Raw genomic sequence first — 13,899 nt, forward strand, 5'->3', positions numbered from 1 at the left:
GTTTGGCTTCAATGCTTTTTGTAAACTCCATGACTCCAGTTGAAATTTTTATTTTAATTGAAATAGAGAATTTTGGTTTAGATGAAAAGAACGTTGATGAGTTGTGTGTTCTCCCTCTTTCTCCTTCCACTTTCTGTTCAGTTTTACTTCCTGCATAACTTGTTTGGAGTCTTAAGAGATAATTGTTTAAAAGCTTCTCTGAGTATTGTATTTCTGATGTTTTCTATAACTTAGTCGGCCAAATTTAAAGAGATAAGTGTCATCCATGACACTGTGCTATATTTGAAGTTCTTTCTTCATTGCTGAAGACACTTGTTTTTCAAAACACTGTCAAAACTTACCACTGTTAAAATATCTTTTAGAGGTCTTATTTTTGTTATTTTGCTAAGCTTACTCTCATTCAGATATTGCTACATATTAAAAGACTACTAAGTACACAGGAAGAATGTAGCAGTACAACTTTTAATTTCCAGAACATGATAAAGAATGAAATACTTTAATTTTATTCTAGTTAGGTGAGAGAAAAATGACAGAATCTATTCAGCAAAGAGGACCGCATGTAATGCAGGTTCAATTACAGCAACTAACTTTTTGTTGGCACTTGTAATTAATACAGTTTTTGTTGTGTTTCGCTAGCAGTTTCAAAGCAAGACCCATAAAGCATTTCAAAAAACAAAAACTTGAACTTGTTGGTGTCTCTTTTGTTATTTATTAGATGCTGGATCCGTTGTCTTTGAGTAGTCCTGAAAACTCTGGTTCAGGAAGCTGTCCCTCACTTGACAGCCCTTTAGATGGGTAAGAATTACTTAGATTCATTATCTATTTTAGTAGATTGCTTAATGTACCAGTTGTAACATATAATGACTCTTCAGTGACAACTTTTATTGACCTTCTTCCAGAAATTCTTCTGTAAGTTGCAGAACATTCAGAAAAGTGTATTGAAACTTAATTGCTTGCTAATGAATAGAAAAGAGATGTGGGGTTTTTTTCCCTCCTGAAGATTTGAATGTGAAACACAAAACTCTAGACTTCAGATCCTACAACAGCATACTAAAAATTTTTACTACATTTTGCCAGGCTTACTTTTATATTATGATCCCTACCAGGGAGTAGCCTGATTAGATTTACATTTCTTAAATACTGTTATATGAAGAAAACTTCCTTCTTCCGAGGATGGTGGTAGTGGTGGTACCTGTTTCAAGAAAGGGAGTAGAATCATTTTAAGACTTCAACAGGCTACCTTCTCCCTTTCTTTACGATTACGGTCCATTACTCTCTTCTTGTTCCCATTGTAGACTTTTCACTTAACTTTTCCTTGTTTAAATCTGCCAGTTGGCAGCCTGTACTGTGGTGGATCTGGAGCTGTATTCTGACTGACCTGTGAGCAGATATGTGTGTTTTGAGAAGCATTCTGTCCACAGTTTCTCAGCTGCTAGGTAAGCCAAACAGAATATACTTCTGTTTGGCTTCTGGTGGGTCAGGCAAATAACTTCTGAGTGTTATGTTGTGCAGATTGACTACTTGTTTATTTAATACAGGTAAACAAATAACACTGCTAATTAAATATCTGTATTTAATTAGTTGAGAGGTTAAAAAGCTGTATATCATTGTCTGTGATGACTGGTCTGAGTTATAGGATTGCTATTAGTGTACATTTTTTGAATGTTTTCCTTGATAACAAACATATTGCAAATACAGTTGAACATCTTACAGATTAATTGATTTTTCTGTTGTTCTTTAAAGCAGGATACTCACCATTAGAGATGAATTTTGCAGAAGAAATAAGCAGATAATTAGTTGTCATAAGCTTGCTTAGATTAGATATTCAGAATGACAGTCACTAAAATTGAGTTAAACTGTTCAAAACATGGTATATACAAATACATACTTCTGAGCTTCACCAGTCTGGAGTTGGATGGTTGTCCCACATGTTGTATCAGTCATGCAAAACAGCCAGCTACAGTTGAGGTAAATTTTTATTCTCCAATCATTTGTGTTTGGAGGAGATCACTGTGGATGAATTTATTTTTCTTCCAGACATGCTGCAAAGTTCATCTTTCCTAGCAAGCATTTAGAGATGGTTTGTGGTCCGTACATGGTGGGGCAGGAGACTGCAGGGTAAATTTGATAGGCCCTCACAGTATGTTTTGGGGAAGGTATTTCTCTCCTGTGGGGCAGTATGTAACTGTATTTGGAAACAAAGCAATCCTAAATTGACTTATAATGTTTCCCCTTCAAAACCTTTTTTTTTCCTCTCTCTCTCTCTCTCTCTCTCTCTCTCTCTCTCTTTTCCCCTTATTTTGTCCCATCTACTCAGTCTGCATTCTTTCCCTGCCCCTTCATTCAGATATTTTCAAGAAGAGCATAGGTTTTGAGTCTCTGTTAAACTTCTGGTACCTAGGAGAGAAATTCTTGCCAGAAAGAGGAGGATGCTAGTTTGATATGCTTATGGAAATATATTGTAATGGGTTGTTCTGTCTGACTGGCAAATTCCATATATTCATTTTGACAGTTGGGAGTTAATATAACAGCGACTGTAGATAAGAAATAATGTGATCACCCAGGAAGACAAGAATTCTTTGGCAATCTAACTTAGTAAAGTTGCTCTCTTAATCCTGAGTTTATGGAGAGAACAAGAAATATTTTGGAAAATGTTAAAAGGTTCTGCCAGCTATAGTTAAGCTTTATCAAGAATCTTTGTATGCTGTGTAAGAGATTTTGCCGATATGTAAATCTTGGTATTTAGCTAGGAAGGTGTTAAATGTAACAATATTCTTATGTGGCTTTACTTGTAATAATTCATGTTTTTATTAATATCATTGCTCACTAACACAGACTGCTCTGTTAATACATATAGCTCAAAAAGCAAGCTTTTCCATTGTTACTGATCTTCATTTATTAATGAGACCTACTAGATTTGTTTGTTTTTAAACTTAGGTTCTGTGTCTGTAAACAGATGTTGCAACTTGTGTAACACTAAACTTTTATCAGCCTTAAGTAATTAGACAATAAAACTAAATGTTTTGAGTACTTCATTAGATTAACAGCAATTTTTAGATGCTGTATGTTTTTACGCTTCTAGAGACAATTACCCCAAATCTCGGATGCCGAGAGCACAGAGCTATCCAGATAATCATCAGGAGTTCTCAGGTAGGCAAAATCACTGAGCATACCAGCTTTCCAAAATACATTTTCTTGCAAGTAATAGGGCTTTGAGGGACAGCTCACATGGAGCGGTATCATATTACACAAACATAGTATGATAATAAATAAACCAAATACCAGTAACGCACATTAATAAATGCCATGATGGATAAGATCCTTCCTTGCAAACTTTTTTAGCTCATCACACGTATAGCACTGCTACTAGTATGTATAATATAACATACTTGCCTGTCTGAAAGCAACAAATGATGCAGCAGATGAAGGCACTCAGCTGAGTCAGACTGGACTGTAATGTCTGTCCCTAAACTATTGCATAACCTTGGTTAACTTCCTTAATGTTGGAGCCTCCATTTTCTCCTCTGTGAAATGAGAATCATTAAGTGCTCATGATTGCTGTAATAGAAAGTACTGCAAAGTGAAAGATTGAAGCAGGGCTGTGTGCTAGGCCTATAAATTAATCATCAGCACTAATGTTGTTTTCATACCGTACTCTGGCATGAATCCAAATTGTTGTGCATGGTTCAGGATACCAACTGCAATGAGTAACCTTGAAAGTGCTTTGAGGTGTCTTTTTTGGACATGCCTTGAAATAAAATTATACTATTGAACAATAGCTTCCAATGAATCTAGGATTTTTTTGTTTTTTTGGGGGGGGATTATTGTATGTTTTAAAGCTTTTTTTAAATTGTTTATGAAGCTTTATCCACATAATCATGCAATTGTTTTTCTTTCAAGGATTCTAGAGGGCTTAACAGACTACGTCACTCTTAAACGTAACTTAAACAGTTATTCTTTTACATTGTAGGGATAAACACCAAAAACGTGAGAAATGTCAGAAATCAATTTGCCTTTAGTATTTTTAATTTAGCCTATTTGTGTTTATTCATCACGCTAACATTTTTAATAAGATCATAAGAGTGTTCTTCTGGACGCCTCTGCTGCCCCCCGCTGCCTGCTGCAGGGTGCCCTTGTTTGTTAATGATGGGATAGACAGCAGTCATTTAGTAAGTACATACTCACTGCCTGTCCTCATCAGCTCTAAACGGAGTAGTATGTAGAATCAGAATAGATGTCCATCTGGCCCAATCTTCTTTCTTGTGCCGCAACCACTATCAGGCTTCCTTAGACAAGCATGAAGCATACTCCTTCCTGAGAATGTATTCCTAGAGATGTTAGCCTTTAGGACTTTGTCAAATGCAGGACGCTCTTTTGTGCTTTGGCTGCTTCTTCTATGAATTTGTCCAGTCCTCCTTCGAACCTATGTAAGGTAGTGGTGGTGTTTTGTTAGTTTCCACAATGTCTTGTAGAAAGAAATTGTACAGCTCATTGTGTGTTGTATGAAGTGTTATGCTGCTTGTGATTTTATAGACCTCTCATGTTGCTCCTTAACCTGTTGCTCTTTTAGGCTGTAGAGACCTACACTCCTTCTAGAGAAGTCATTTTGTGTCTTTGATCATCTTTGCACTTCTAATCTTTTCCAGTTTTACTAAATCCTTCTTTAAAATGGAGTAGACAAACTTTGTTCAGTATATCCTCATGACTTAGTGTTTAATTTGCTTCTCAGCCAACACTCAGCCTTGAGCTGATGTTTACCTGGAACTCTATCACAACATTTAACACTGGTCTACACTGGATTTCATCTGCCATTTTAACAACCAGTCAGTTAGACTCTTAAGGTCTTTCTGGAATTCCTCTGTTGGCTTTACTGCTCTGAGTAACACTGTCACCTTGCTATTCATTGTTCTGTCCAGAAAATTCAGGCTTAATTCAACTGTGTGAGATGTCGCCCAGATCCCTGTGAATTGTTCACTCCTATCCTCTGTGCTTATCTTCTAACTAAGTACTTATCTGTGAAGGACTTTCCCCTTTATCTTACTATTTTTCTTCTTTAACAGGTTTTTAAAGGAGGACCTACTGCATGTGTTTTAGTAGTTTAGGCTGCATTGACTCTTGCTATTATATTTATGCATCTTTTATTCTTTGTTATTTTATTTCTGCCAATTTTCTTACTAGTGAACTGTAATTTCCCAGAATTTCCCTGTAATTTATTTTTTAAATTGGAGTTATTAGTCATGCTGCAGTCCTCTGATACTCTTTTAAGCAAGAGATTACAGATCACTCTTGAACTATTTAATTCTTGATCTGTTAGAACTTTTGGATGAATATCCTTTATCTCTTGTGATTTGTTAGTGTTCTGTGGATTTGCTCTATAATCTTTTTTTTTTACTCTGACACTTGACTTTGAAATGCATCCTCTGATATGTTGCCTGTGTTATAATACAAAACTAATTTATTCCATATGCTTTCATCATATCTTTAATTTTGAAATATATTTTATTTTTATTTTCTAGTAGAGTATGATATCCCAATATTTGAGAAATTTGGAAAGGGTGGGACTTATCCCCGAAGATATCATATTTCATACCATCAACAAGACTACAACGATGGTAAGAGTTCTTTTTAATTAGCTTGTTAAGCATCTGGTTGTAATAAACTTCTTTGAAGATCAATGTCCTTTTTTATTCTAATGCTGTAGACATCTTTGAATTACTTCTGTTTTTTTTTATTCTTTTTTAAGTGGTCATCCTGTTGACTCCAACTGTAGATATTTTTCTGCTTTCAATTCTTATTCCTTCACAGGGTGAAGATGCCAGCCTAGTTATCACTGGAATGTAAACATAACTCCCCTTTTTACTTTTTATCAGAAGTCTGTGCATTGTAATAGAGCAGTAAGAATGGAAGCAGTTCTGAAGCCAGCATTGCATCTATCCCTCTTTCCAAAATTTGTGTTGTTAGCTTTCAAAAAAAAGGGGGGGGGGGGAAGAAAAGAAAAAAAGGGCAAAATAAAGTTGTTTCTAATTTTTGTCATTTTAACCAGCTGATGATTCTGTCTAGTACTTAGATATATCTGTGACAAATGCCTATTTTCTTCTAGTCAGAAAGTTGAACCAGTAAATTCCATGATCATTATATCATATGTTGTGGAATATGTAAATTACAGGCAATTCATTAAATATATACGCATGTATATTTGCATAGTAGTTACTTTTCATGGTGTTAACGCTAGTGTTCTTTGTATAATGTTGAAGGTCGTAAAACTTTTCCAAGAGCCAGAAGGACTCAGGGAAACAGCTTCCGATCACCAGTTAGTTTCAGTCCCACTGATCACTCACTGAGCACGAGTAGTGGGAGCAGTGTCTTTACACCAGAATATGAAGATAACAGAATGAGGAGAAGGGGAAGCGATATAGACAATCCTACCTTGTCAGTCATGGACATCAGCCCACCCAGTCGCTGTAAGTTAAGGCATTTTGTGAACTCCACAATAAAAAATATTTTATCACCTTCCAAGAATCACAGAATGGCTGAGGTTGGCAGGGACCTCTGGAGATCATCTAGTCCAACCCCCTGCTCAATGAGGGTCACCTAGTGCATATTGCTCAGGATTGCATCCAGGTAGGTTTTGAGTATCCCCAGAGAAGGAGACTCCGCAACCTCTCTGGGCAACTTGTTCCAGTGCTCTGTCACTCTCACAGGAAAGAAGTTTTTCCTCATACTCAGGGGGAACTTCCCATGTTTCCATTTGTGCTCGTTGCCTCTTGTCCTGTTGCTTGGCACCACTGAAGAGTCCCACCCCACCCTCTTGACACCTTCCCCTATGCTATTTGTAGACATTGATAAGATTCCCCCCCCCCCCCMGTGTTCTCTTCTCCAGGCTAAACAGGCCCAGCCTTTGCAGCTTTTCCTCATAAGAGAGATGCTCCAGACCTCTAATCATCTTTGTAGCTCTACTGTGGACTCTCTCCAGTAGTTTCATGTCTCTCTTGTACTGGGGAGCCAGACCTGGATACAGTACTCCAGATGACCTCACAAGGGCTGAGTAGAGGGGGAGGATCACCTCTCTTGACCTGCTGATGACACTCTTCCTAATGCCCCCCAGGATACCATTGGTCTTCTTGGCCACAAAGGCACATTGCTGGCTTTTAGTTAACTTGTCCACCAAAACTCCCAGGTCCTTCTCTGTAGAGCTGCTTTCCAGCAGATCAGCCTCCAGCCGGTACTGGTGCATGAGGTTCTTCCTCTCTAGGTGAATCATGTCAAAATTAAACACTTCATCAAAATACATGCAATTGAATATGTTTTCTCTCTCTAATAGGAAAAGGTCAGGACTGTATTTTCAAGCAATTTTTTCTTTGCTTATTTTGCCAACCGTCGCGTCGATTTCCCACATGGAGTTCACACTTCTGATAATAAATCACTAAAAAAAACCCCAGTTTATTAGACTATTGAGAACCGAAGAAGTGTCACATAGGATGTGATTACCATTTACTTTTGCTCATGTTAGTGAACTTCTCTGGTAAATTGTAGTCTGTAGTTGATATTGTTTTATATTTATGGTGGTATTTCAGGAACAAATATACTTTCTATGATGACTCATTTGAAAACCAAAACATACTTATATTTTCAGCACCACGAGCTCCAACTAACTGGAGACTTGGTAAACTGCTGGGTCAAGGTGCATTTGGCAGAGTATACCTATGCTACGATGCTGATACTGGAAGAGAACTTGCTGTTAAACAAGTTCAGTTTGATCCTGATAGTCCAGAAACCAGCAAGGTAAGTGATGTAAAATAGGGAGTTTGTGAAGGGTTTCTGCTGCAGTGCTATGCTCTAGACTAGACTTGTGTTGTTCCTTTCCATGAATGTGATGAATAGTTTAAAATGTGTTTTGTTTTCATGATTTTTTTAGGAATCCCGTTTTATTTATATCTTGATGGATGAATTTGATTTACTCGTTTTAGAGCTGCATTGTATTTTTTCATTTTCAGATGTATCCTTATGCAGTGAACTTGCGTGACCTAATTTTGGGCAGTTTCTGTTCATAAAATCAAGCAATCTATCATGAAGCATGCTCTGAAATAGATAACTATTTTACTTAATTTAATACAGGAACTTGAACAAATTGCATTTACGAACAGAAATTCTGCCCTTAAGTGTTGTTCCTGATTTTTTTTTTTTTTTTGTCTAGGAAGACAGTTTGAGATTCTTATCCTGCTAGTCCTCGCTGCTATTTTCCACCTCTCCCTCCATAGTTTGCAGTCCTTTCAGTTGTGAACAGTACAATTGTTCATGGTCACTTGTTAAACCAAAATCTACAGATGCCGTCTTCTTTGTGGGGGGACAGATTTTTTAAAAATGTCATCAGAATGACTCAGGTTAAAAAAGAAAAATTTTGCTTCTGAAAAATCTCAAGGAATCAGCTCCTGAGGTTGTTTGAGTGTTCATTTGAAATTCTCACTGTGCTTGGCAATTCCCTGAATAAAGGTGTTCCATTTGTTTTAAGGGGGCGATAAGATGTAGAAAGCTATAGGTTTGGGGGTTTGGATTGCTGGGCTTTTTTCATAAGGCTTTGGGCATCAGGGCTGGTAACTTGTTACTGGCAGTACTTCTCTCTGAAGAGCACAACTTTTGTTCACAGTTTATTATCTCTTTGAAATTGAGCTTGTCCTTCAAATACTGGACATTTAAGAAGAGAAACAATGTAATTAGCACTAGTCTTCTGTTTTTCCCAAATTGTATTTGCTGCTTTTTACAGGATGGAAAAAGTTAGTAATTTTCTTGTGTTAGGACTGCATTCTGCACTGTGGGGAGCATGGCCTGGGGAGCAATGGGTGTAGGCATTATTGCAGAATCAAGTGGCTACCAGTTACAGTTGCTGTTACTAGTCATGTCAGATCCAGAAAAGCCAAGAATCACTTGTGCTGTACATTTCTAGGGTAGTTGTTGTTGCTGTTTCTTTAAAAAATGTAAGAAAACAACTGATTTTGCTCTGCAAATAGTAAACATAAAAAAAAAAAAAAAAAATTGCAGGGTCTTTCTTGTAGAAACAATTTTGTAACTTCACTTACCATAGCATTTTGTAATGTGTATTTGCCAGTGTCAAAAATCTTTTCCTTGCAACTTTAGAAATATGGGGAGTATCATCAGTAGACTGTGATGGATTAAAAAGTAAATTTTTATGAAAGGCTTTTTGGTGAAATCTGGAATTTATCAAAATTTGAATTTGGGTATTTTGAAAGATACACAGTAAATTTTACAAATGGGAAGTAAATCATTTCAGGTAACTGTAGAGAAAGCACCTTATTTGTTCATTTGCTTACTGTATTTCACAGTTAGAATATTAACCAATCCTTCTCAAGCAAAAAGCTTGATGTATTGGATGAGTTAAGAATTAATGCTAGTTAAGCCAGTAGAAAGACTTCAAAACAAAACAAGACACTTTTTTTACCCAATTGTCAGTTTAGGATATGTTATATAATGATTCCTAAGTGCATACATATCTTTATCTGCTGTGTTCTGAAACAGATGTAACTTCAAAATAAGAGAAACAATGAAATGAGAGCAAAATCATCCCAAAGCCAATTTACAGGAAAAGATGCTTTTTTGTTCCCCTCCCTTCCTTTGATGTAATTGCAAAACGTATAAACTTTACATAAGCTACAGAGTAGTAGTGTTATTTAATTTACATATCCCTTAAATAGGTACTTACGGTCCTGCTGGGGAAAAAAAAAAAAAACATTAAAATAATGTTATTAGATCTAATGTGGTAAATCTTGTTTGTTTGTTTCATTTTAGGAAGTAAATGCACTTGAATGTGAGATTCAGTTGTTGAAAAATCTGCTTCATGAAAGAATTGTTCAGTATTATGGCTTCTTAAGAGATCCACCAGAAAGAACACTCTCTATATTCATGGAATATATGCCTGGGGTAAGCAAGAAAACCACCCCACTTCAACCATCATTTCTATGCAAAGTGACGTGCACCCAAGTAGATGGCTTTTGCAACAGTGCACACAGATATTAAAGATGTGCCTAAGTAACAGCAGTAGCCAAAGACAGATATTGGGGGGCATGCTTATAGCAGTCTGACTCTCATTGCTTATTCATGTATTCAGAACTAGCGATTTGTACAAAAATTGCTTGCATTTGATTTTGGCATAAGAAGTACCTAGCACTGTCTTTGAAAGGACGGTGTTGTTGGTAGTAGACTCTAGAATCTCCCTAAAGCATAGTATTTCTTTTCACTGCACTTCAGCTTATGCTGTCTTACAATCACCATGTCAGCTTTTGAGAAAAAGAAGTTAAGATAGTTGTGAGAGTAAGTCATTAAAAATAAATTTGGTGCTTGTCTTCTGTGTGGCACTCGGGTACATGCTGAACTGTTCTGCTTTTACTATTTTGTCAAGATTTATTCTGTGCTCTGAAAGCTGTAGGTTTTCATTTTCTCACCAAGTGTGACTAGCAGAGCTAAATAAAATGTGCTCTTATAAAAACATAAGATTGGTATTTCTGAATAGAGTAACAGCATTCTACTTTACTGTGAAACTCCACAGAGAAAAGTGATATTTTTACATGAATTTGGGGCTTTGTTTTTGGAGACTTCTTGAATTTTTCTGAGATTTGGGGGACAGAGTTGATGTAATTTTAGCAGTTTGTATCTCTGCATGACAAAGCCATTTTATGCAAAGATATTTATAAAACAATAAATGTTATTTTAAGCTAAGATCTATCCAGCTTTTAATTTTTATGCAGATGTGAAGCTGAATCCTCCAGCTTCCAAGTTTTCCCTTGACAACCCACTACCCCCAAAGTATGAATTAAATGACCTGTACAGAACAGAGGCTGCTTGCCCTGGTTATTCATCAAAAAACTTAATAATGGTGTTGAATGCTGTTTTCTTCTGTACAACAGGCTGGCACTTAAGTTGTTTGATGGCTTTGATGTTACTAGTCTGGTATTTGAGTATGATTTGCATGTTCGGCCTCTTTCTAGTGAAAGTTTGAGGGTTTTCTTAGTGGAGGTAGTGAAGAAGTCCTGCAACTTCAAAAGTCTACATGTCAGGCATAAACTTTGTGGGGTTTCAGCTATAATATTAATTAACCCATTTATGAGTCTAGAAATGTTAGTGTTTCATGCTCTTTCTTTGCTATAGGGTTCTATCAAAGACCAATTAAAATCATATGGAGCACTCACAGAGAACGTGACTCGGAAATACACGCGGCAGATATTGGAAGGAGTTCACTATTTGCACAGTAACATGATTGTCCATCGAGATATTAAAGGTAATAAGGATAGTTTTGTGCACAGTTCTGTGCTCTTTACTACAAATTCAATTCTAGCATAAAATAAAAATTGTTTGAAATGTCAAAATACGGAGAATTAATGTGAAACTATAATGAAAACATTACTTTTCATCACTTATCTTTGTCACTGTTGTAAACTGAGAAAAAGTAAATCAGAATCTTTGTACTGTTCTAAGTCTTCTAAAAATGTTTCCCTAATGTGTCTCTGCAAAACAGTCACAAATTTCAATTCTAATTTTTCTGTGTGTGAATTAGTAGTTTTTAATATATTAAAGGATCGTGTCATTACAAATTGATGGAACACACAAAGGAAAGCATAATGCCTCTAAAGTATTTATTTGTACACAGTTTTGTTTCTATCAGTTGTATAGAAATTACTCAGCACTTCAGTGTTAAAAGAACTTACTGGCAGAGGTGATTTGCGTGATCCAAATGATTCAGACTTCTTTCATTTTCCAGCCAGGAAAACTAATGGAACAGATATTTACCTTTTGCAAACAGATAGAGATGATTTGTAAGTGCTGCCTAAGCAAGCTATGAATATGTAGTAAGATCAGTGATGTGCAAAATAGATGTATTGAACGCCATGCCATTGTATTCCCTAAAATTTGCACATTATTTTCCTGTTGCTTTATATCAGTAGTTTTTTTCCTAAAGATTGAGATATCGCTGTCAATCTGTATGTGCTTATGCAAGATAATTGTATGGAATAAATCTGTAACATAGTTTGCAATTTTGCTTTAATACAATATCAAAATATTTTTAATGCTGTGGAAATTTCCTTCCCATTTTTCTTTATTTCCCTTGTATTAAAATATATTTGACATGTTGCTTATTTTGCCTGTATGGGTTTACAAAGGTGACAAACTTCCTTGGAAAGGCCTAGGATGCAAAACAAGTGATTGTTTTCTGAACCTCGGAAGTAGTGATAGGAATGAATTAAAAAAAAATATTTTTTTGGCTTGAAATACTGGGTCCATTAGTGAAATCAAATATTTGTTACTGTTTTCCACACAAAAGCCTTAATGGGACTTTTATGAATGTAATGCCATGTTCTCTTTCTTCCAGGAGCAAATATTCTGCGAGATTCAGCAGGCAATGTGAAGCTAGGTGATTTTGGTGCAAGCAAACGACTTCAGACTATCTGTCTCTCTGGTACTGGAATGAAGTCTGTCACAGGAACTCCATACTGGATGAGTCCAGAAGTTATTAGCGGAGAAGGATATGGCAGAAAAGCAGATATCTGGTATGTCAAAAATCCTTTTCTGCTGAAAGGCACCATTTGAGAACGGGCTCTTTCTCACTGGTGTGCAGGTGCTATCTGAAGTTGGAATGCTTTTTGTTCTGGGGTTTAAGCTGAATTAAGGTGACAAGTGTGAGCATTGACAGTCATAGTTGGCGAAAATAACACAGATGAAATTTGGGCATTTTTGGTTGGTCAGTTCCTGTGCCCATTGATTTAGCAATCCTATGAGAATCCTGTGAGCCAGCCTTACATGAAATTAGGAGTACCAGACTTCTGTAAATCCTGGTGAGTTACTGGGTGAAAGCTGCACTGAAGCTCTGAAGTGTCAGTTAAATCAGTGTCCCATAAATTAACACTTTGCTTACTAGAACTTCATTTATCACTAAAGTATCCTRGATGCAGGGCACAAAATGAAATGTTAGTGCTTTAAAACCTGAGTGCGTAAGAATGAATTTACCAAATTTAAACAGGGGAGTAGGAAGAAAGTATTGGTGTGAGTTGTTGCTAAATTTTCAAGAAGGAAGATGGAAAGACAAATTTCAAAGGTGAATGTTTGTGATACTGGGTAATATCACACAGTCTAACATACTGCAAGCCTAACAGGCATGATTTCAGCACTAGACTCTATATGTTCTTTGTGCTTACAGATCACTTCCAGTATTTGTTAGGCAAAAGTAGATAAGCAGGAACAGTAATGTTTTGTTGCTAAAAACAACAGTAGGAGCCACATTATATCCAGCCAACAGCCATACTCTCATGTCAGGGAAATTCATTTAGCCTAACATAGATCACGTAGTAATTATCTGGCTGTACTTATGGAACAGTCTTACAGATTTGTGGTAGCTTTGAAGTATTTGCATCAAGGTTAACACATGATTTTTGGCTTAATATTAAGAAGTACTAAATTTGGATTTCTGTTGTTGAATAAATCCTTAAATAGACTGTAGGGATTTAGGAAGAAAAGAACCTCTGTCCTACCGTAAAATCTCTTGCAAATTCAGGGATTATTCCAACCTATTGATTTGACAGTATTGTTCTTGTATTTTTGACAGAGATTGAGCTTGTAGGGCTTATGGAGCAAAGTCCTTCTGGACATACGCACACTTTCCTGCCTTCAGAAATCAGTTAAATGTAAGCTTCATATTCAAGGATCATATATGATCTTTCTTAAAACTCTGACAATCTGGACTGTATCGGTATCTTTAGCTAAAAAGGAAGATCTCACCATTTCATAGCACACCAAAATATAACATGGACAATACAAGTTTATACCCATACTTCAGTGATAACATAAGCATTTCTAATGAGCTACCAAAATATGCGGTATATTCTGACTTATTTTACT

General features: G+C 36.3%; 1 protein-coding gene across 1 annotated transcript in view; it reads left to right on the forward strand.

Annotated features, from left to right (window-relative positions):
- The window catches only part of MAP3K2 (mitogen-activated protein kinase kinase kinase 2), a 58,156-nt gene that overhangs the window by 37,163 nt on the left and 7,094 nt on the right, over nt 1–13,899 (forward strand). Inside the window, exons 9-16 of the mRNA XM_085310979.1 lie at nt 716–795; nt 3,083–3,150; nt 5,517–5,612; nt 6,255–6,461; nt 7,634–7,782; nt 9,802–9,933; nt 11,158–11,287; nt 12,377–12,554. Of these exons, the coding sequence (XP_085167105.1) occupies nt 716–795; nt 3,083–3,150; nt 5,517–5,612; nt 6,255–6,461; nt 7,634–7,782; nt 9,802–9,933; nt 11,158–11,287; nt 12,377–12,554 (1,040 nt within the window). The remainder of the gene's footprint in view (nt 1–715; nt 796–3,082; nt 3,151–5,516; nt 5,613–6,254; nt 6,462–7,633; nt 7,783–9,801; nt 9,934–11,157; nt 11,288–12,376; nt 12,555–13,899) is intronic.

The sequence above is a fragment of the Rhea americana genome, unplaced genomic scaffold (assembly GCF_003343005.1).
Source record: "Rhea americana isolate MKP2758 unplaced genomic scaffold, rheAme1 scaffold_33, whole genome shotgun sequence".
NCBI lineage: Eukaryota > Metazoa > Chordata > Aves > Rheiformes > Rheidae > Rhea > Rhea americana.